A 23,202-nucleotide genomic window follows, 5' to 3' on the forward strand; every position below is an offset into this window, starting at 1 on the left:
TCACCCCCTGAATGGAGCTTCATTTAAATTCTCTTCATTCCCAGGGAGCTGGAGGATGTTTTGAGAGGGGCAGTGCACTGGAGCAGGACAGTGGCAGGGGCAGGGGCAGTGCCTGGGGCTGAGCTTTGGGCAAATGACCCCAGAGGGGCTGACAGGATTTTGGCCATGCCCATGTGAGGGCCAAGGCATCTCTGGCTTCTATTGAATTGCAGCAGTGCATCTCCTGGAAATCCAGAATTACCCTGGATTTACAAACACACGTGGTCAGGTCCAGGCAATCTGGGAAATTTCAGAGTTTTGGGGATCTGTACATTTCCCACAGAGTCCTTCACATCGAGAGCTCAGTGCCACAGATTTTACCTCAGGAGTCTTCTCATCATTTTCCCCTTTCTGTTCCCTGCCAAGGGTCTGCCTTGCTCCATATCTGAGTGCTCCAAAGGCTTTCAGAGTCATGTCAGGCAGGCTTTAGAGCAGCTGCTCTTTCCTCCTCCCTTATACCCATGAACTGAGTTTCCCAGGTTAAAGAGCTGAGAAATAGATCCTGGGAATCTGGCTGAGCCTTGATGAGGGATGTGGTCAATAACCACAAGGCTATTCCTTTCATTTCTTCCTTTAACAGCTTGTTATGCAATTACATTTTTCAGTAAGTTGCATGCTTTCTTCAGGCTAATGATCCTTTTGATGGGGTGACAGTTCACAGACTTACAAACATCTGAAATCCAGAGGGAAGGATGGAAATTATTTTGAAACTTCAGCAGTGATATGATGCAAGTCCGAGCTCTGATGAAGGGTGCTGAGGGGGACCTTTGCAAAGCAAGACAATTAATTGCTGTATGGTTTGATTAAGGCTGGGGGAGAGGCACCTGAATTTTGTGTGAGATTTCTGAGGATCCTCCTGAGGCTCTGGAGTCCCCTGGACTGTGCTCCTCTGGCCTGGCCCCTCTCTGCTTGCTAAGCAGGTGTCTGCTGGCTCTGCTGTCACTGTCACATCTTGCTCTGCAGGGTTCTGCCTGCTTTTCCCAGGTGTTTTCCTGAGCCTGGCACAGCCCACAGAACAGGCAAGGAGATGGGAGTTTAAACCCAGCCCAGGAAAGATGAGAGGCTTCTCTGAAGAGGCAGGATCTCTGCTCCTGGAAGTGCAGGACAGCTTTTGTTCCTGCTGTGGGTGATGGTCCCCAAAGCCTGGTCACTGGCACCAATCCCCTGGCCCAGAATTAGCAAAGCACTCTCAAAGCCCTGGGATGTGCTGAGCTGCTCTTTGCAGGCAGCCCTGACAGGCAGGAGGAGTTTGCTCTCCACGTGGGTGCAGGGCCAGGAAGGAGCCTTGCTCTGACCCCTCTGGGCTGGTGCAGCTCCAGGGCTCCTGGCATCACAAGGCTCGGTGCAGAGCTGCTCCCAGCACCCACTGATGGACTCAGGGTGCTCCCCAGAGCATTCTGTGATGGGGACACACCTCTGCATGGAGCCTGCAGAGCTCCCTCCTGGAGCTTGTACTTCTCCCTCCAAAGACATCCTCCAGCTTTTTGTTATACCCAGATTTACTCACTTGTGGTGTTTACATTACACCAGCTTGAGGGGGAAAGGAAGGGAATTTTTCTGTATATGAACTGTCTGGGTGATTTTCTACAGCTGCTTTGAAGGATGTGTCTGTTACTTATATTGGGACTTGGATTCTGTAGACATATGGCAGAGAACACAGTTCTCCACAAAGCAAAAGAGTTTGACTGATGGAAAACAAGAGAGCAATCCAAGAGAAACCCTGCCAGAGGAGGAGCATGAACCTGAAATTTACTGTAGAAACCAGACTTCTGCCTTGGGCTTAAGCAGCACACAGCCAATCCTAGCATGAGTGCAGTGTGGCTCTGCACAGAGGCAGGGAGCTGCTTTTGGGACCCAGCTGAGTCTGGAGTTAAGTATTGTTCTGGCATCCACCCTGCTTTGGAAATGCACAGGTTGGCCCCCTCTCCTGAAGCACTGGGACAATTACAGGGTTTTTTAAAAGTCAGAAATGTAGAGAGCCTCTGCATTGAGGCTATTCTGGCTTTTGCACAGTGAGTTTGTAAAATCAATCAGAAATTGAAGAGGGCATGAGAGATTTCATTTTAGACTGTTCAATCCTTTATGAATTGCACCGTGGATGGCAACACAGGAAACGCGAATTGCAGACAAGGCTTTTTTTCCAATTGACTCTGCTGTGTGTTGTTTTGACTCTCCACTTCCCCGCAGCCCACGGCTCGCAGCAGCACGAGAAGGGCAGGCCTGGCCTCATCTGTGCCTGTGCTCCCTTGCAGGAGGCAGCAGACGCGCTGAGGGGAGCCATGTCGGTGAAGCTCACCTTTGTGTCCCCTGGGGACGGCGGTGGCATCAGCAGGAGCTGCTCCTTCACCGGGTTCAGCACCGTGCAGAGCAGGAGGCTGGGGTGAGTGAAGAGCAGCAGAGCCTGCTCCTGGGCAGCAGGCTGGCACTGCCCCCGGGCACGGGGCGCTGCTGCTGCCCGGGAGCTGCTGCCACGCTTCCCTTCACAAGCAAGGCACAGTTCCTCCCAAGGACCTCTGGGATTCACATTCTCTGAACATCAGAGAAAGGAAAAACACAATGCTACTTTGGCACAGCACTCTGTGTAGAAAAACTCTGACAGGCTGTACAGGAAAACTGTCAGAGTGTACAGAAAAACTGTCAGACTGTATAGAAAAACAGGCTGTATGGAAAAGCTCTGTCAGATTGTATAGAAAAGAGTTAGAAATCTAACTCTGTTAGATTGTATAACAGACTGTACAGGAAAGCTCTGTCAGACTGTACAGGAAAGCTCTCAGACTGTATAGAAAGGCTCTGTCAGACTGTATGGAAAATCTCTCAGACTGTATGGAAATCTCTGTCAGACAGTATGGAAAATCTCTGTCAGACTATAGAAAAGCTCTGTCAGACTGTACAGAAAAGCTCTCAGACTGTATAGAAAGGCTCTGTCAGACTGTATGGAAAAGCTTTGTCAGACTGTATAGAAAAACTGTCAGATTGTATAGAAAAGCTCTGTCAGACTGTATAGAATAAAGCTCTGTACAGAAAATCTCTGTCAGACTGTATAGAAAATCTCTGTCAGACTGTATAGGAAAGCTGTCAGACTGTATAGAATAAAGCTCTGTCAGACCGTGCAGACAGGCTCTGTCCGAGGATGGTGCAGACAGGCTGGAGCTGCAGTCCTGCAGGAAAGGACCTACAGGAGCAGTGCTGAGCAGCTGCTCCTCCAGCAGGCACAGCCAGCAGGGTCCCAGCGCTGCAGACACAATAATTCACACAATCCTTAGGGCTGTCCTAGCTGCAAAGCTTTCCTGACCAAGTGCCTCTCTTTGTGCCCTTCTAGGATGTTGTTTTTCATTATTTGAGTGTTGAGACACAGCGCTGTTCAGGAATCACTGCAGTGGGGAAGATTTCTGTCCTAGACCTCAGTCACAGCCCAGTGAGCATGAGAGCCTGCCCTGGCACAGAGCAGAAGGTTTTGAATCACCCTTTCCTGACTTGTCTCTCCCCCAGGCACTGCTGCAAAGCTCAGCAGGAGCTCGCAGGGGCCCTGTGCAAGGTCTGCCCAAGACGAGACACAAATCAGACCCACATGGACATTCTTCTCCACATGCTACATATACTTTTGCTTTTCTTCAGCAACTTCCCCTTGGGTCTCTCAGTCAGACACGATTTTGTATTCCCCCACCAGGGTCTCCACAGGAAGTAAATGTTATTACTGTTATCTGGAAAGTGGGAAATCTGATCCTGAAATGACCAGGTTCACAAGGGAAAGCAGCATGAGAACATCCAGCTTTTAGCTACTGGCCCTGCAGGCCATGTCAGCTCCTGCACTTTAGTGTGAAATGCATGGAAATGGGATTAACAGCAGTGCTCAGATGGGCTGCAGAGAGTGGGAAATCCCAGCTCCTGTGTGCACGACTGAGGTGCTGTAAAAGGGAAGTCACCTCCAGGATTTAGGGTCTGCTCTCCAAAAACCTGAAGGTAAATTCCACAATGAAACAAAACCCAGGAGTATTTGGGGTTTTAATTTCAAAACAAAATCATCCTGTCTCTTCTATTTGATGTCTTGCTAATTAGAGTACTCTAGAGCTTGGAATTAGATGCTATTTCTTCTTAGCATGAAAGAATTTTAAGCAATGAGCATTCTAGAAGACTCTTTCAACTGCCCTTATTGGTCAGACTGCCCCTTCCAGTGTTATTCCTTTGAAACTCTCACTTTGCATGGAATTCCCAAAGATACATTATCACAGTAAAGTGATATTAATGTCAGGTTCTAATTTAACACTTATGTTCCTTGTTGTGGGGAGCCTGAGCTCCAAATGGTTTGGTTAATTAAAGCATCATAAAAAAACAAGATAATCAGAAGAAATTAAGTATCCATCAATGTTTGGCAACCCCCAGTTTATCAGATCTTTTGCAGAACAGCTGTTAAAAACTGCAGTTAAGTGGGAATTTAGGACAAGGATAATTAAAGGAGGTACTCTCTAACAGGACAGCTCTCAGGTGTGCTGGGCCTGGCTTGAATCACCAGCACAGAAATCTCCTCAGGCCTCAGCTAAACCTGGAACTGAAAGCAGCCAGGGGGGAACTGTTGAGCCTGATGGAGCTCATAATTCCTCCAGGTGAGTAGAATTTAGGGTGGAAATGGTAGAGAAGGTAGAAAGCTTTTCAGAGAGCAACTGACGGCTCTGGCTTGCTCTGGGAGATGGGAAACTTCTGCAGGTAATGTTATTTCAGAGGCTTTACTTAGAGGGGTTATTAACAAACCTATGTAAAAATAGCCAGCACTTAGGGGAGGCTTTGGAGAGAGGGAAGTCAGGCAGGAATTATTTGCAGAGAGCTCATTTTCTGCTTTGAAGGTGTTTCTAACTGATGTTTCAGGGTGTTCTAACTCCTTAGGGTGGCAAAAAAATTGCTAATAAAAAAGTGGGGGACTTCTGGTAGAAACAACATTTAATTTTGACTTTGCAGTTGCTTTTAAAAGTAATTAGATGAGGTGTTAGATGCTGAAAAAAAACCTTGATAACTATATTTTGCGTGCAGTCTGGACCTGGCTTTTGGAAACTGAGCAATGCTCTGAGCCATGGTTTAAATGGATGGAGGGGGCAGAAACAGCAGCTCCTGAGGGCTCTGTAGGGGAGCTTTGCCCTGGGGCCTTGGGCAGCCACAGTTGGTTGTCTGGCTTGCAGGGGGTCAGCAGGGCTCCCGGGTGGCTCTGGGGGTCACCCAGAGGGGACAGCCCTGCCCTGCCCTGCTGGCACACAGAGCCAGCACTGCCAGGTGCCCAAGAACGTGGGGATTTGGAGTGGGTGCGTTTGGGATGGTGGAACTGTGCCCTGATGTGCCTCGGGCATCCCTGGGCTCCCTTTGCACCTTTCCTGAGTTTCCTTCTCTTCCCGCAGCAAGTCCCTCAGCAGGAGCTCAGTGAGGTCCAGGGTGTCACTGAAGCCCCCCAAGGCCTACAATTCCCTGCAGAAGGGGGCACTCATCTGGGATCCAAAGCCACTGCAGGTGAAGAAAATTTTTGAAGCTTTGAAGAAAGGACTTAAGTAAGGACCTTTTCAATATTGTGATTTGCCCTCCCCGTCGTGCTGCTGAGGTGTGTGTGGCACTGTGCTCTGTGTCCCTCTGGCATCCCTGGGCACTGTGCTGAGCCCTGGGAAATGCATTTCACCCCCTCTCAGTTGCAGGGCTCTGGTTTGGCAGCTCCTGGCTGAACAGTGGCAGTGGCACTGCCCATCTCCTGGCAGCAGCTGAGGCTGGCACGGTGGGCACGGCACAGCCAGACCTGGGAGAGACTGGCACAGAGCTTCTGGAGAGGGAATTCTGTGTTCGCCTTGCTCAAAAAGCTGACTTAAAACCCAGCCTGGAAGAGAGGGAATTCTGTGTTTGCCTTGCTCAAAAAGCTGACTTAAAACCCAGCCTGGAAGTGAGTGCCCTGCAAAGGCAGAGGGGGGAGCCTGGCTCATCGAGCACTTCAGTTCTCCTTGTGCTAATTACTGAACTAATTACAGAGTCAGCTGTTCTAGGAGGGGTCTTCTGGGGTTTTTTTTCTTTATTTTCTTTCTCCTTCTCCTAATAGAATTAAACTCAGAAGTGCAAAATCACTCTGTGATCTCTGGGTGCCTTGTGAGGCAAAGGTCCAAGCAGGTTCACCTGAAAACTTCAGCTTTTTGATTCCCCAGAATGTTCTGGGGCTGTTATCACAGGAACTTCATTTACAGCCTGCAGCTGCTCTCAGAAGATAAAATCCCTTTCCCTGGATTTGTGAGCCCTGGAGCTCTCTGTGTTCCCTGGATTTGTGAGCCCTGGAGCTCTCTGTGCTGGCACCCTCCTGACAGCTCCTGCAGTGGGTTCCTGCTGTCCCCCACATTTTGCCACTGTCCTCATTTTGGTCATGGTTTGTCTCCTTAAGCATAGGACATCAAATGCACTGGAGAAACACTTCATAAAGTCAGATGTGTCACGTTTTTAGTCCAATAAAACACTATGAAGTCTTCGCCCTAAAAATATCCACCAATGTCTTACTAGAGGATTTAGATTTAAAAGAAACAAGGAAACCAAATGTTTTTGCAGAGCTGAGAATTTATCTGAGCTTAGGGAGGAGAAACTATAAAGTGGGTCAGAATTTGTTCCCAGTTTTGCCTGAGTGCCACATGCTCAGCCTCCTGCCAGCAGTGAGTGGTGCCTAATTGACTGAGCAACCTACAGAAAGCAGCTGTATCAAATAGCAAGGCAGAGGCCAAATTTTAAGTAAATGCAGACTAAGTCCACTCGGTGCTGGAGTGACTTGAGCTCTCAGTGCAGAACATATTTTACGTGCCTGTTTCTTTATAGCTGTAGAAAATACCTCTTTATTCTGTTAACCATCTGGCTGCCATTCCATCAAGCTGATAATTTTAACAGCCTTAAAGCTAAAAGCGATGAAGCTTTTCTGAAAGGTGAGTGCATGCTTTTCTGCCTCCAGCCTTGGCTGCTGCTGCCCTGGGCTGCTCCTGGGCAGGTGTTGGAGCCCCAGCTGAGTGCTGGAGACATGGGATGTCTTGGGGGAGCTGCTTTTGGAACAGCAGGAAGATGAAATGCATCAAAGCGAGTGTGAGGAAGTGTAGCTGTCTAAAATGAAGTTATTTTCACTGCTTGGAGACTGTGGCTAAGAATGTAGTGTTTACCAGGTGATTCTGGTGCCTTTTAAACACTGGAGGAAAAAGTTACCTAAGTCTGCAGTGTGTTAAAAGCAGAGCTGGAGCAGTCCCAGCTGAGAAGGCTTCAGGCCCTGTGGAAAGCCCAAAGGCACAGCCCGTGCATGCAAGCAGCTCTGGAGGAGCCAGCTGGCACCCAGTGCTTCACACCTTGCAAAACAGACCTCATCCTGGAAAAAGGATGAAGAATTGCCTCGGCACAGCCTTCAGCTGTGTTTGCTGAAGCCCTGGGCAGCATCTGCCCCTCACCTGGGCAGGGTTTGTGAGCTGGGCTTGGCGTGCAGGGCTCTGTGGGGAGGCTCTGCCTCCCTGAGCTGGGGCTGGTTGTGGCCTCCTCCTCCTCCTCAGGCACTGAGCAGATGAGCCTTTCTGCTGCCTCACAGGAAAGGGCCAGCTGGGAGCAGTCAGAGAACCCTGAGAGGCAGATCTGTGATTTGAGTGGGTTAGAACTTGATATTCTCCTCCCCATGGCCTGTGGGGTTCTGCTGGAGCACCTCCCCAGGGAATCTCTGATGATGCCCCAGGGTCTAACATGGGTTCCTCTCCCTCCAGTGAATACCTGGAAGCACACCAGGCTGAGCTGGATTACCTCTCTGGGCGGCACAAAGACACGAAGAGGAACTCTAGATTGGTAAGGCGGTTTCAGTGTTAAATACTGAAATAAAAATCACAGGAGCAGGTGCCTTCCCCCACCCGGGACTCCCAGGGGCTGTCCAGTTAGAACCCTGGGGTGGGATCCAGCAAAGCAGCACGAGCAGAAATGTCCCAAGCAAGGCAGTCCCAGATGTGAGAATTTACCTTGAAACGTCTCATTTCCAATACCAGCAGTGCCCTTTGGGTCCTGTTCCTTTACTGGGCTGCATCTCCTGGAGTCTGCCCACTGATCAGTGTTTGTAATGCTAACTGAGTGTGAATTGGGGTGCTCCTAGTGGGTCTTGCAGCACCTGTGAGGGTCTCCTTGGTGGTGCCAACCCGGGTGCTCTCCTCCTCAGCCTGTGCCATTTCTCTTTCAGGCTTTCTACTACGACCTGGATAAGGTAAGGCAGTTGGGGATGGGCTGCAATGCTGTGAGTAGAAAATGCCTGGTTTTCTGTCTGCTGGGTTACCCAATGTCTCATTTGGGAAATAGTTCCTTACATCCCTTTCTCTCTCTCTGCCCTCCTGGAAAGCAAATCCGCTCAGTGGAGAGATACATCAGGAAATTGGAGTTTCACATCAGCAAGGTAAGGGTTTGCACAGTGTACCTGGGGCTCCCACTGCTTTGCAAGGGATCCATCCACCTGGAAATCACTCTGATCATGTTCATCTGAAGGGGAGAGTGCTGGGACTTGCTGAAAGCTGCAGCCACTCTTTTTACAGAGGAGGGGATTTTTATTTATTTCTTTTCCTGAATGGCTCTATTCAGGCTGAATGTTGGCACGGCCCAACCTGAGTTTTCCTGTGAAACCAGAGTGCATTTTGTGCCAGTTTATTCAGAAAATGCTGCTCTGGGAAGGCTGTGGTGCTCTCCCCCCTTCCCAAGGGCCACGGGGCAGTTCTGTGCCTGCTGCCAGCCAGGGCTCCCAGGGGCTGAGCCTCTCCTTGGCACAGCCAGCACTGCAGGGGTTTCAGGCTGTCCTCGGGGAGCTGGCTTCCTGCTCTGGGGTTTTTGTGGGCAAGGTGGTGTTCTACTTCTTGTCCTCTGCTCTGGAAACAGCAGAGCTGGTTGTGCTCCTGGAAAGAGCAGGGGCTGTCGAGGAGCAAACTGCAGAGTGCAGGAGCTGCAGATCCTGCAGAGCCCTGCCAGAGCGATCTGGGCTGGCTGTTGGGTTTTCTGCCAGGAAACACTGGTGATGTTCCTTTCCAAACCTCCTGAACCACGCCAGGTAACTCCAGTGCCTTCTTTCCCACGTTCCAAAGGTAGAAGAGCTCTATGAGGCTTACTGCATCCAGTGCAGGCTGCGCGACGGGGCCAGCAACATGAAACAAGCCTTCTCCCTGTCCCCTGCCACCAAAGCCTCCAGGGAGAGCCTGGTGGAGCTCTACAAGAACGTCCAGGAGTGCACAGAGGTAGGAGAGCCTTCACACTGGTACCAGGACCTGCCTGCTCCTCCCCTGGGAGCTGCTGCTGGCTTTTGTTCACGGTGTGGGTTAAAAACCCAACGTGTGGGAATGAAACACACTGTGCATGGCGTGGGAAATGCCCCGTGCATGGCATGAAGAACCTTGGTGCTGGTGCTTGGGTCTCTTGTGACTTCCACTGGAAGTGTGGGATGAGAATTAAAGGAATAAGCTGTGCTGTTCTTACAAAACTTGTAATGGAGGGTAACTGACAGTGATGAGTCAAGGAGTTCCACTCTTCTGTGGAAGATTTTCTGTTGTACAGAATCATTCACTTTGCTTTTATCTGCCTTTACTGGTGAAAATGTTTGTGTGTCCTTTGAAAAAACATGAGGGAAATGAAGTCCTTTAAAAGAAACAGCATGTGTGGGGAGGCAGCTGCTGTGCAGTGCTGGTGATGGCAGCCTTTCTTCCAGGACATGTGCTTCATAGAGGGGGCTCTGGAGGTGCACCTGGGAGAGTTCCACGTGAAGATGAAAGGTAGGCTCCTTTCTCCTTCCCTCCTTCACTGATTTGGGAGTTCACTGATTTGGGATCTCACTGGTTCCTTGCTTTGGGATTTCTGGGTGGCAGTCTGACCCACTGAGAGTCCAGCTGCTCAGAGAGACCTTGGATAGAATTCTGGATTTGTCCCAGTGCCATAAAACAGAGCTGCCATGGTATCCTAGACTCCAATTCAAAGCTGACCAGCTTTCTTTCCCAGCTCAGTTAAATGCTGTCCTTTTCAGAGTGTGCTGGTGCTGCAGCTTCTGCACAAGAGGGATGTTCCCCAGAGGTCACTGGGTTTATTGCAGGCTGAGGTTTTGGGGGCTTTGTGAAGCTCTGCAAACATTGGGAGTTTCCTTCTCTTCCAGGGCTGGTGGGATTTGCTCGTCTCTGCCCAGGAGACCAGTATGAGGTGCAGTATGCAACTTCAGTGTCCTTTTCCCTGCTGGGAGTGCAGTGGGGTCAGGGTGGGAGCTGTGGGAGGAGGGCAGGCTGTGGCACGCCAGGCTCTGCTGTCAGGAGAGCGTTGGCACACTCCCTGTGCCCTGGCAGGCTGGGCAGGGGCACGGGGGACTGGACGTGGTCTGGGTGTCATGGCAGGGTCTGAATGATGCCAGAGATCGCCTGGCACACCCAGCTGCCAGGCCTGGCCTTCAGAGCTGCCTGGAATCAAACAGCAGGGGCTGCCTGTTTCCTGGAGGCGTGCCCTTGGCACGATGTGAATGCAGCCAGTGTCTCCCATCTCACCTTTCCCAGGGAATTCCAGCAGGGAATTCAGTGCCTCAGCAGCACCCCAGCTGCAGGGCAGTGTCTCTGGGCTCTTCCCCAGTGCCTTTGGGTGCTTTTCAGGGGTTAAAAGCTGCTCCCCCTTTCCTGTCTCCATTTTCTGCCCTCTCCAGGGTCTGGTGGCCAGGGGAATGGCTTTGTTCTGTGGCTGAGGGGATGGTCTGGGGCTGCTGGCCCAACACCCTCTTGCCTCTGTGCTCTGCAGGTGTTCGTGCGACTGGGGCGCCAAAAATGGAGGCTGAGAGGCAAAATTGAGACTGATGACAGCCAAACCTGGGATGAGGAAGAAAAGATTTTTATACCCAATCTGCACGAGAAGTTTGAAATCAAGGTGTGGTGTATAATGGTTGGATTGGAAGCAGTGGGTTAACAGGTCTGCTACTTCCCTCTTGGGCTACCAAAATTCTTAGATCATTTTATTTTTCTGGCTGTGTAAAAAATGGCAGTTAACCCATGCCCTGCCTAGGGAAGGGCCACAACTTCTGATTTTCCTTTGGCACTAGTACCTGTATTGGCCCATCTGATTTGCCATGCTCTGGGGTGTGTGGTTGTGTTTAGGGTTTTTAAAGAACTCCTAGATCAATATCTGTGAGCTTTCAGGGTGCAGCCTGGATGTGCAGACACAGATGTGCATGTAGATGCTGTTTTTATCCCCCCTGTGGATGCTGGGTGTCTGCAGTGCTGCTTGAGCAGAGAAATCCCCGTGTGGAAACCCAGCTGTGGTCCTGGCAGGGGGGCAGCACTCAGGCTGTGCTGGGCTCTGTCCTGCTGGGAGCTGTGCCAGGGCAGCCTGGGGGCTCTGGCAGGCTGAAAAAGCAGCTCCTGCAGGGCTGCCCTGCCTGGCAGCAGCTCTGGGTCACACAGGACACTGACTCTGGCCCCTTGCTTGGGAAATGGGCTCATGAAGGGTTTTTTACCTTCCCTGCACAGTGAGGAGCAGGTGAGAAGCTAATTCAGATCCCTGGTTTGCCATAATCGTTGTAAAAACTCCTCTCACTTTGTGTGACAGTGACAGTTTACTCTGTGTCAGCTGATGAAAGTCACTGGCAAATGTCCTCCTCACCTCCTGCCCTTCCCACTTAGTGCTCCGTGATGAAAGGAGCAGGTTTAAGCCCAGCAAAGCTGCACAGCTGTGTGTCCCCAGCTCCTGCACCCTCCCCTGTGTCAGTGTCCCTTGTGGGGACAGTGGCTCTCAGCCTTGGTGGTGCAGAGCTGAGCAGGTTGGGTTTGCTGTGGCCCAGAGCAGGTCTGACTGCTGGGCTGCTCTCTCCCAGGTGATTTGGGAGTGCCTGCTGAGCTGGAGCTGCTGTGTCTGTGTCCCTGCAGGTGACAGAGCTGCGAGGCCTGGCCACTGTCCCGGTGGGGGTGGTGACGTGTGACAGCATCAGCTTCTTCAGCCCCAAGCCCCAGGCCATCGTGGTGGACATCACCGAGCTGGGCACCATCAAGCTGCGCCTGGAGGTCCTGTGGAAGTGAGTACCCTCAGCTGGGAGCAGGGCAGGGCCCCGGGGTGTCCCCGAGCTGCACTCAGCACCCTGTCCCCTTGCTGTCCCCTTGCTGTCCCCTTGCTGTCCCCTTGCTGTCCCCTTGCTGTCCCCTTGCTGTCCCCTTGCTGTCCCCGAGCAGCCCCGCTCACAGCCAGCCCTGGGCAGGGCACAGCAGCTGCTCCTGGGACCTCCCAGCTCTTCCTTGGTGTCACCACAGCCCTGGCACCTCGTTAAATTGTTTTACATTTTAAATCTGTAATTTGAGTTTCGTAGTGGACTCCTGCTGTTATTAAAAGTAGATTCTCACTGTCATGGATGGTGCAGTGGCACTTATTCCTCCCTCCAGACTCCCCAGCACAGGGTTTGGAGGCAGTTCTGTTATTTCTGCTTTGTGGCACTGTTGTCTCACACAGAGAGACCCATCTGTAACAAATCCAGGCTTTTTAACCTGTTTCCACGTGCTCTTGTCCAGGACTGCAGCAGCCCCTCAGTGACACTGCCCTGGTCCCTCTGCAGCCTGAGCTGTCCCAGAAAAGAGCCTCTGAGCCCCCCTGGTGCCAGGAGCTCCCTGAAAGGCCCCTGTGCCCTGAGCAGGCTCTGCCAGGGAAATCAGAAACAGCTCTGCCTCCATGGCTGGGCAGGAAAGCTTTGCTGAAGCACTGCCATGTGTGAGTGTCCCTTGTGCTGTGGTTCCTGTACCTGCAGCTGGGCTGAAAGTGTGGCCCAGCCACAGCACCTGGAAGTGATTTTCAGGCATAAATTGCTTGAAGTCAGTAAGAAATAAGCTCACCTTGGCAGAGGTTTGCCTGCCCCTGTGTAAGATGCTTTTTGCTCCTGAGATGTGCCAGTGGCCACAGTATGGAGTTTGTATCTGGAGGAAATCCCCTCTGCTCTGTTGTGAGCCCCAGCAGTGGCACTGGCAGGCAGAGTCCTTCACTCACTCTGTGGAGCTGCTCCCTCCTGTCCCCTCAGTCAGGAGCTCCAGGATCAACCATGCACACAAGCTGTTCTTAGAGAAACTGGGTGAGGAGAGCCCCCTCCTGCTCTGGGCTATTCTGTGCTGGCAGAGCATGTCCCTGGGGTCTGGGAGAGCATCCCAGGGCCCTGGGGTCTGGGAGAGCACATCCCTGGGATTTGGGAGAGCATCCCACAGCCCTGGAGCTGGCAGAGCACAGCCCTGGGGTCTGGGGCAGTATCCCACAGCCCTGGAGCTGGCAGCAGCTGAGCTGGGAGAGGCTGCTGGTGGCTCATTGTGTTTGGGAGTTAATCCCCCCTGGATCCTCTCAGAGCCCTGGCTCTGTGCTGTGTTTGAGCTTGGGGGCTGTGTTGGGGTCCCCCCAAGTGGATTCTCCAGAGCTCTTCTGGGCAGAGCCTCTCCTCTCTGGCAGTCTGCTTGCTGGGGCTGTTTACAGAGGAGAGAAGCTGTGTGCTGATAACTCGGGGTGTTTCTGTTTCCAGAGATAGAGCACTCATAAGAGCAGCTGCTTTTGCCTCTGATTTAGGAATAACTAAACAAATCCATCTGATTTACCCGAAGTTCCCTGAGAGGCAATTTTTCAGTCTAGACCTGCTTTGTGAGAAATCCAAATGCAGATCTCTCTTCTGCTTCTAAATGTACATTTTCTTTAAATAGGCCCCTGGTCTGGGCTCAGACAAAAGTGCCTTCAGCTCCTTTATAGATGGTGCCATGAGGAGTGTGAATGAGCCTGGGCCGTTGCAGAAGGGCTTTGTTGGCCAGTTTGGCAAAAGGCTTTGGGTTTTTTGCCAACCCAAACAGCAGTCTGAATTCTGGGTCTCACATGCAGGATAAAGAGAGCTGTATTCTCCTTCCAGAGCTCCCCTGGTGCCCTGCACTGGGACCCTGGGGCACCATCCACTCTGGTGGCTCTGCTTTGGGCACTGCTGGCCTGGCTCACAAGGGCTCCTGGAGCAGGGGGCAAAACCTGGAGGGAGAGGAGAGCAGGAAGGTCTGGCTCTGATTTTGGGATGCATCCCTGCTGCCAGTGCTCTCTTACAGAGGCAGACCTAGGTGGAGGGGCAGTTCCTCCTGCAGGAGCTTCAGGCAGTGACCCACTGGTGCATCTCTGCTCCCACAGCTGGAGCTGAGCCAGCTGGATAATCTGGAGACTGGTTCTTGTTAGGCTGGACAGGGTGGGTGAGAGCCAGCAGCCACCTCTGCTGAATTCCAGCATTTTTCCCAGGGCTTGGTGGGGGAAGGAAAAGTCTCATCATTAACAGCGAGTCCAGTCCTCTTGACTAGAATTGGCTTTTTGGGGTGTTAATGTAAGCCTGGGTTCCCTGGCTGAGCAGTGGGATTCAGGCAGGGAATTCTACCCACACTTCTGGGCTGGGGGTGTTGAATCCATGGAGTGGCTGGGCAGGAGGGAGTGGTTGGGGCACAGAATGGGGACAGCAAAGACGATCAGACTCGTGGGTCACTTGAGATTTTTTTTTTTTTAATAGAGTTTTTCAGTCCTAAAAAGCTGTTGCTGGATAATCCTGTGCAGGCATGTGGATGTTGGCTGGGAATTGTGGACAGGAAATGTGGAGCCACTATTTCTCTCAGTTCAGCCACAGCCACCCCCACCCCCATCAAAGTACTTGCTCCACAATTTAAGGTTAAACAACGACATTCCTGCATAGCTCTTACCTATGCAGAGGTTTTATGTCAATGATTTCAGGAAGTGACTAAACAAACTGAGGAAAAGCCAGTGACAGTTAAGGACAATAGTCTGCTTGCAGTGTGCTGCATGAGAGCTCCCAGCCATGGCTAGGGCTCAGCCTGCCTGGGAGAGCCACTGCCATCCCTGCCTGGCTGCTCTGCTCCAGGGACATCCCTGCTGGCCCTGCCTGTGCCACAGGGCTGGACAGAGGGAGCTGTCCCCGAGTGAGGGTTTGTTTGCTGGGCAATGGGGAGGGAGGTGATGGATTGTGCCCAGGGAGCCCAGAGGTGCCAGAAGCTGCAGAGCAGAGTCCATTCCTGCTGGCCCCTCTGCTCTCAGCCACTCCTGCTTGTCTGGAGCCAGCTGGAGAGCTGCACTTTGCTGGAGGCTTTTAGGAGCTGTCACAGGGGCAAAGCAGATTTTGTTTGTTCACGTTCCTCTCCTAGAAGTGTCATTTTGCATTACTGCATCACAGTATTAAAAGCTGAAAATGAAAAATCTGAGGAATGGATCCCTGTGACTTTTGTTAAGAATGCCATGGGTAGGAGTCATTTGCTTGCATTAGTAAACACAGCAGGCTTTGGCTAAGAGGCTCCTGCTGTCAGGAACCCGATTTATTTGTGCCCTGAGTCAGTGCAGATGGCTGTTGCTGTGCTCCCAGGCCGGGCTGATGGAGCCCAGCTGGGTGACACTGCCTGCTCCAGCCACTGCCCTGGCCTGGGCAGCCCCCAGGAGCAGAGTGCTGACTGCAGGGTGCTCTGCAGGACTGTCCCCGTGCCCTGCAGGGGCCACAGAGGGCTGGCACTCTGCTTTCAACTTTTGCTAGACAGCAGAAATTCATTTCCCTGCAATTGATTAGTCCTTGTTATCTCTTGCATCTCCCGCAATGTACAGCTGAATTCAGCTGATTTTATCCTGCTCTTTGGGTGTTATATTCAATCACTGAAGCTGCAGGTTTGTTGCAAACAATTAATTTTTTAAAAATGCCAGTACTCTAGCAGGAAAACAGACTTTCTTTTGGTGCCCCAATGCATCTCAGTAGCCAACAAAAAGTAACACCTATAGAACCCAAATTTGCTTTACTCAACTTGAAATGTGTTTGGTGTCTCCTGGTGAGCTGAGCTGCATCCCAGGGGATCATTCATGTGAGTTTGTTTAGACTGCTTTGAAAGAAGTTGAGAAACCAATGGCTGAGATGGAGTAGGCAATGAGGAAGGCTTTGGGGCAGCCCTTGACAAACGCTGGCAGACCACAGGCAGGTTCCTCTGGGGCTGTGACTGGCTCATCCCTGCCAAGTGCGCTGCACAGGCCTCCTCTGCCAGCCAAAGGAACGGCTTATTAAGGGCTGAAGGATAATGAGGGCTTTTATTGGTTTTTCCAGGTGCTGTGTGCTCTGCAGGAGGGAAGCTGGCAGTTCTCCCTTATTGCCTGTGTTGTGTTTCCTTCCTCCATGGTTTTGTGGCTGTCACTGCCCACTCTTGGCCAGCACTGGTGCCAGGAGGGCAGAGCTCTCCTCCTGCCTCTGGGCCTCCTGGGCTGCTCTTCCAGAGCCTCTGGCCCAGGTTTCTGTCTAAAGGCTCTTGAGAAATCCATGTACAAACCACAGCCTGTGTCTTTCTCTGCTGGAGCAATCAAAGATTCTGGCTAGAGAGGCAGTTTCTGTTTCATTTTATTCTGCGTTGCTGACTAAACATCCCTGCTCAAATCCTCCCCACACCTCTGTGCTCTGCTCATGTGGGCCTTTCTTTTCTGCTGCAGCCCCTTTGACACAGAGAACCTGTTTCTGTCACCTGGAAGCACTGCCAAGTTTTCTGTGGGCAGCAGGAAGAGCTCCCTGTACAACTGGACCCCCCCAAACACGCCCAGCTTCAGAGAGAGGTATTACCTGGTGAGTACCTGGGCAGAGCAGGGGCAGAGCACAGGCCTTGGCTTCTGGGCTGGATCAGGCTGTCCAGGAGCACACCCAGAAACGTGAAAGCAGCACTCTGGCACCTTTGCAGTTTATTCTGGGGCTTCATTAAATTTTTATTTTAACCCCTGTTCTTTTGAGTTCTATTTGAGATTTTGTAAAACAATTTTAAAAGCCCTCAACAAGACTGCTCAGCAGCTGGGACGGTGGGGGTGGGGTGTCTGCTGCAGTGTTCTGTGGTGGGGATCCTGCTGGGAGCCAGGGAAGCAGTCCCCTCTCCCAGGTGGGAGCTGGGCTTTGCAGGCTCACCTGGGGATGTCTTTGCAGTCTGTTCTGCAGCAGAGGCAGAGCCCGGGGCATGGCGGGGAGGAAGGCCAGCCCCCCAGCATCCTGAGCTACTTGGCTGCCTGTGACTTCGATGTCCCTGGGAGGAACAAGCCCCACAACCCCGCGGAGACCAGCGAGGGAGACTCGTTCAGCTCGGAGGACCAGAAAGGGGCAGAATCCCGAAGCACAACCCCGGCCCTGGACCACAGGATGCTGCCGCTGGTGATTATCCAAGAGACCGGAGCAGAAGAGCTGCAGCATCCCCTGCCAGCCCACAGCACCCTGGACATCCTGAAGAAGACCCCATGCGGGGATGGGTTCCCAAGGAGCCCCTCCAGCTTTGCCCCCCGTCACAAGGGCAGCAGGGACTCCTTCAGCCAGGCCCGGAGCCGCCGCCTGGCAGAGCAGGAGAACATCAGCCAGGGAAGCTGGAGCGACCCCAGGGCCGAGGGGCGAGCGAGGCCGCTGGACAGGAGCGTGCGGGACGTGCTGGAGCTGCTGCAGCGGCCGGAGCGGGGCCGGGCGCCGCTGGACGCGCTGCGGGGCCAGGTGTCGGCTCTGCGGGACAGGCTGAAGGTGCGGGGCTGCCCGGGGCTCTGCGGCCACCCGAGACCGGGGGGCACGGGGAACGGGATAGGAAACACGGGGAACGGGCACGGGGCTGCGGAGCCGGGCACGGGCGGCTGGAGGGGACCGGGGGAGCAGGGGCAGCTCCGGCGGGAGCTCCGGGCTGAGCAGAGCCCGGGCTGTCTGTCTGTCTGTCCGTCCGCCTCTCGGGTTGATATTTGGCCCTCGGGCTGTCTGTCCGTCCGTCCGCCTCTCGTGCTTGCTGTCCGTCCGCCTCTCGGGTTGGTATTTGGCCCTCGGGCTGTCTGTCTGTCCGGCCCTCGGGCTGTCTGTCTGTCCGGCTCTGAACCTTTGGGTGTGTTCGAGCCCGGGGTGACCGCAGGCTGAGCAGAGCCCGCTCCTCCCGGCTGCTCCTCTCCTGCCCTGGGAAAGGTCCCAGAGGAGCAGGCAGGGGCTGTGCTGGGCTGGGGATCCAGGCTGCAGCAAGAACTGATGGTAACAAACTGCCCCGGCCTCCTGCTCCAGTGAAACCCGGGGAAAACTGCATTTAACAGCCAAACCAAGGCCCTCAGAGCAGCCTTTCCGAGGGGGTGAAGGTGGTGGCTCCATGAAATTCACTGCTGGTGGGAAGCTCTTGGGTGCTGTGCTGGGGTGTGACAGCCTCCCAAGGCTGCTGCCTTGAGCTCAGGAACAGGAATGGGTGAAAACTGTGTTAGTGACTGAGGATGCAGCAAATATCAGCTCTCAGCCTTGGCAGGCATGGAGATAAAGAATCCACAGAGATTAAAATATTGAAACATGTTTTGAATTTAACTAGCAACATTATTTTGGGGTCAGAGAGCTGCACCAAGAGCAGACTTCCCTGATGTGATAAGAATGAAATCAGCAAACCAAAGTGATTTATTATTAGGAATGATTTCAAAACCAGCAAAGAACAACTGTGAAATGGCTGGCCAACTACAAATAAAAGTATTTCTGCTTCCATTTCATCAACAGCTGAAGACACTTCACAAACATTCTTCTATGGAGAGTTTGATGGTGGAGACAGTGCTGGAGAGCTTTGATTTCCTGAACAATGACTGCAGTGCTGACGAGCTGTCCTTGTTTGGGAGCATCAGGACAGGCAGTGTCAGGTATGTGCTCTGCATGCTGTGGGGCAGGCAAAGGGGTCCCACAGCTGCCTCACTGGCTGGAAACAGCCATGGTGTCACATGCAGCACAGAAAGGCCTGCCCATGGTGTAGAGAGGGTTACACATGCAGTTAAAGAACACGCTGGCTTCTGCTCAGCTCCTGTTGAGTGTCCAGTTCAGTTCTGTGCAGTGGTGAAATTTGTAACTCTCTTTCCCCACATCTCAGCACGTGCAATGACAGCGTGCTCCAGTCCCTGAGCTGTGACACGAGGCCAGAGGCACGGGATGTGACCACTGGGGACGACAACCTGGATGTGCTGCTGCTCACACACCTGAGGCTGTGCAAAGCCCTCCTGCAGGTACAGAGCAGCCTGGGGCTTTCCAGGGCACTGCCTGCCGTTGTTGACGCTGGTTACAGGAGAATTTGGGGTTTTGTTTGTTTGATAGCAGCACAGAGACTCAGAATGGAAGTGGGGTGCATTAATGCTGGGTACACGTGTGTCCACACTGACACACGTGTCACACAAACCTCTGGTGCCTCTTCTCAGCCTCTGGGTTTTGCTGAGGCTCTGGGCAAGAGCTCTGTGCCCAAAGCAGGCTGCAAACACACAGGCTTGGCTTGGCTTAGACCATTTTTACTGAATGAAAATCTGCTACAAACGAGCAGGTGTCTGCTGGGCAAGGGGCTTCTGAGAGCAGCTGGGGGTTTCTCACTTGTCTTAAGAGTTGGATTCTGAGAAATAAATCCTCATTTATCTGGAGCTTGATCCTGCCCTTGTTTCAGCCCCTGAGTCCTGTCTGTTGCATTTCAGAAACTGAGGACACCAAACGTAGCCCAGGTGGTCCAGGAGAGCATTTTGGAAGAAGTGTCAGAGCAGACACGAGTCCTGGGGGATGTCCTGGATCTGTCTGTTGAGAAAAGTGAGTACCTGCCTTCCCCAAGGCACGCAGAGATGGGAGAGCTGCCCCCGTGAGGTGCCTGCTTGATCCCACCCAGAGCCAGGGCTTTCATTCTGAATTCCTTGCAAACACTGACACCATTAAACCAGCTCATCGTTAAACCAGGGGCCGTTCTTTGGTTTATTTTTTTCTTCTACACAGAAGGAAAAAATTTGCAGAATTTGGTCTCAGAGAAAAGAGTAGCTGAACTGTTATGTTTTAAACAGGGATGTCTAATTTTTAACAAAACCATCTCTAATACAAGTACAAGTTAGTGCTGCCCCATGTCCAGATCGGCCATCTGCTGCTGAATTTCTCATGTAAATCCCAAATCTGCTGGAGCTCGCTGACTTTTTAAAACGTTGGGTTTCAGTTATTCAGAAGACTAAAAAGAAGAAGCAATATCTGAAAATCTGGAGTGATCTTGCAGAGCCGGGCAGCAGCATCTTGGTGACCTCAGCAGAAAGGTTCCGTCATGCTCTGAAATACACCATGATGCTGAAGGTGAAGGAGAAGTACCCCAGCCACCTGGAGACAGGTACCCTGAGCACCAGGCCCTGCTGCCTCATTGCAGTGCAGTGCAGTGCTGAGAACTGTCCTTGTGCATTTAAAACCCCAAAGCTGCTTGCCCTCAGCAGCCCCCACGTAACCAACCTGCTGTTCTGTGTGTCCTGCTCCCTGCAGTGCTGCAGAGGCTGCTGGAGCAGATCCTCACCTGCGATGGGCTGCTCCCCTGCTCCCATTTCCAGACGGAGCCCGTTACTCTGTTCCAGTTTTTTCGGTACCTGGAGAGACACCGCATTGGCAGCCTGGAGAAACACCTGGCAAAGCTGGCTAAAGAAGGTAAAGGCAGGGCCTGGCTCCTCCTGCAGGGCAGTGCTCTCCAGGCTCCTGCTGCAGATACAGCTCCAGAGAGGAAACAGCCCAGCCCTTGCCCTGACAGCTTGTTTCCATTTTCATTCCCCTTATGACCGTGTAGTTTTAATCAGAACAGGAAAAGCGTGCTTGACTCCCATATCTGAGCATGTGCACACAAACCCCTGTGAAGGATGGGCTTATCTCAAGCGCCCTGAAAATAGGTTCTGGGATATTCCAGAGCTGAAGCAGACACAGAGTCAGGAGCAGCCCCAGCTGGATCCAAGGACTGAGCACAGTCTGGGGCTCGGGTTCACTGCTGTAGCTGGACTTGGACACAGAACAATAAAATTGCAGATTACTGACCTGCACTGTGTAGCCTGAGGTGGCCAGTGCCTCACTGGCATCTTGTCCAGCATGTGAACGTGCTCCAAAACTTTCTCTGCACTAGGAAGGAATGATTTAAACATAGTGCTGCTGTTGGCTGCATCCTCAGGCTTGTGCTGATGCAGAGGACTCGTGTGGAGGGGGCTGCGAGCCTGGGCACTGCCCTGCTGTCCCTGCTGGGCACGGGACAGTGCCAGCGGCAGGAGAAGGCAGGGTGGGCACGGGGCTGTCTGTGTGTCCCCGCTCCGGCCGGCTCTGTGTCTGTGTGTCCCCGCTCTGGCCGGGATTTTGCCCCGCTCTGGCCGGTCCGTGCCCTCTCGGAGGCGGTCCCCGGTGAGTGAGGCCGCTCTCCCCGCTCTCCCGGCAGTGATGCTGATCGAGGAGCTGCAGTGCCCCGGCAGGCTGAAGGCGCTGAAGAGGCTGAAGGGGAAGAGGCTGAGCCGGCTGCAGCCGCTGCCGCGGACGCTGCGGCTGCTGGGGCTGCTGCAGCTGGACGAGAACCACCGCGTGGGCCGAGCGGCCACGGCCTGCCTGGCCCGGGCGGGCGGCGGCGGCCTGCGGGCCCGGGTGAGAGCCGGGACACCGGCAATGCGGGGAGCGGGGGGGACAGCGAGGACTTTGGGGACATCGGGGGGTGGTGGGGACAGCGAGGGCTTTGGGGACACCGGGGGGTGGTGGGGACGGCGGGGAGCTGCCCGGGGCCCGCGCCGCTTTCCCGGCCGAGCTCCAGCCGGGGCCGAGCCCCTGAGGCCGCGGAGCTCCGCTGCTCGCTGCCGTGGCTCATTCCGGGGATAACCCCTCTCCCGTCGCTTGGATCGGGTGTTGCACTGACTCTGTTTTATTCTGCCGTCCTGCTGCAGGCCGTGCTGTTCTACAGCGATGCTCTGTCCGGCCGTGAGGCGAGGCTGCAGCAGGCGGCGTGCCTGGCTCTGAAGAACCTCAGGGTGAGCCCGGGCCCGAGGGGTGGCTGCAGCCGGGGCTCCGAACGAGGAGTGCCGTTGTTCCCGGGCAGCAGCAGAGGCAGCTGGGGGCTCGGGCGGGTCTGCCCTGCCAGGCACAGCCCGGGAGGGTGTGTGATCTCCTGGGATGCTGTGCTGCAGGACAGAGTCTCACCGGGACATCCAGCACCAGGACACACCAGCAGCGTTTCTGCAGCAGACAGTTCTAAACATTTCACTGTAAAAATCTGAAGTTAAACCAGGGGATATTTTTGACAATAGCTGACTAAAGTCAGAAGACAAAAGTAATATTTGCGTTGCTATTATAAGAAACAGCACAGATTTAAACCTTCCCAGGAGCCCCAAGCTGTAATAGGTTTGCACACAAACAGGGAGCCAATGTCTGCAAACAGGTACTCGAAACAGCAAATCAGGGCCTTAAAGTCGATTTGCAAAGCACAGCTGGGATTAACCCTTTCAGTGAAGGTCCTCGTTGGGTGGCACTATCTAATGTTCCCACAGCCGTGACCTGTACCCTGGAACTTTTACACTTTCTGATCCCTAAAGGGGAGGGAAGGGAACAGAGGTGAGATCGTATCAGGAAATGTAACTGCAGCCCAGCATGCTGGGGAAGAGAAAGGTCCTGGTGGAATTTGGATGTCACGGGAGATGGGAGTTTGTGTCTGTGTTTGCTTTGTAGAAAATGCCCACCAAACTGCTGAAAAGCTGCTTAGGCAATTTCTTCTTTTTTCCAACAGGCTGTGGAGAGCATTGAGCAGGTTGCCCACCTGTGCCAGTCTGAAACAGAGGAAGTCAGGAATGCAGCCAGGGAAACCACACTGTCCTTTGGTAAGGCTTTTGTACAGCTTTGAAATGGTCTGAAAGAGGGATGTGAAACAGTGCAGGACGAGGAGGGGCCTCAAGTTCAGCCTGAACACATCCAGGACAACAGAAATATTCCATGAACAGCTGTTTCATACCATGAATATAAACTTTACATCACACATAACAGCCAAGGGCCCCTGATGAAGTTTATAGAACCAGACCAAGGAGATCCTGAAGGATTAAGTGCTTTAGGAACCACTGAACCTTTTGAAAAGGTTGTAGATAAGCACTGACAGTTTATGGTGGTTCATTACCCGTTACTTCACTGGAATCCAAGTGACAAGTGACTGACAGTGGAGGGGACCTGATGAAATGTCAGTGCTCCCCATCTCCTCCTGCCCAGCGTTTGTGCTGCTCCTGGGGGCTCAACAGCTGGAGTGCTGCCAGAGCATGGCCAGGTCGTGCAGCAGCCAGCCACTTCCCTGCTCTGTTCTTCCAGACCCCACTTTGGGCCAGGCTTAGCTCTGGGCATCCCCAGCCCTGTCCCACAGAACACTCAGGCCCACATGAGAGTTTTCCAGCTGT

General features: G+C 53.0%; 1 protein-coding gene across 2 annotated transcripts in view; it reads left to right on the forward strand.

Annotated features, from left to right (window-relative positions):
• RIPOR3 (RIPOR family member 3) overlaps positions 1-23,202 on the forward strand; it is a 40,234-nt gene that overhangs the window by 15,863 nt on the left and 1,169 nt on the right. The window contains exons 2-21 of one of the 2 annotated variants that reach the window (XM_064391152.1): positions 2,292-2,419; positions 5,421-5,567; positions 7,770-7,848; positions 8,231-8,254; positions 8,387-8,440; positions 9,117-9,266; positions 9,734-9,797; positions 10,172-10,215; positions 10,795-10,920; positions 11,916-12,061; positions 16,498-16,627; positions 16,976-17,551; positions 18,539-18,675; positions 18,900-19,032; positions 19,486-19,594; positions 19,986-20,150; positions 20,297-20,455; positions 21,222-21,421; positions 21,715-21,798; positions 22,551-22,641. In XM_064391152.1, the coding sequence (XP_064247222.1) occupies positions 2,319-2,419; positions 5,421-5,567; positions 7,770-7,848; positions 8,231-8,254; positions 8,387-8,440; positions 9,117-9,266; positions 9,734-9,797; positions 10,172-10,215; positions 10,795-10,920; positions 11,916-12,061; positions 16,498-16,627; positions 16,976-17,551; positions 18,539-18,675; positions 18,900-19,032; positions 19,486-19,594; positions 19,986-20,150; positions 20,297-20,455; positions 21,222-21,421; positions 21,715-21,798; positions 22,551-22,641 (2,719 nt within the window). In that variant the 5' untranslated portion in view covers positions 2,292-2,318. Of the gene's footprint in view, positions 1-2,277; positions 2,420-5,420; positions 5,568-7,769; positions 7,849-8,230; positions 8,255-8,386; positions 8,441-9,116; positions 9,267-9,733; positions 9,798-10,171; positions 10,216-10,794; positions 10,921-11,915; positions 12,062-16,497; positions 16,628-16,975; positions 17,552-18,538; positions 18,676-18,899; positions 19,033-19,485; positions 19,595-19,985; positions 20,151-20,296; positions 20,456-21,221; positions 21,422-21,714; positions 21,799-22,550; positions 22,642-23,202 lie in introns of those variants that run through there. The other variant, XM_064391153.1, reaches the window with a different exon arrangement.

This window comes from Passer domesticus, chromosome 16 (genome assembly GCF_036417665.1).
Source record: "Passer domesticus isolate bPasDom1 chromosome 16, bPasDom1.hap1, whole genome shotgun sequence".
NCBI lineage: Eukaryota > Metazoa > Chordata > Aves > Passeriformes > Passeridae > Passer > Passer domesticus.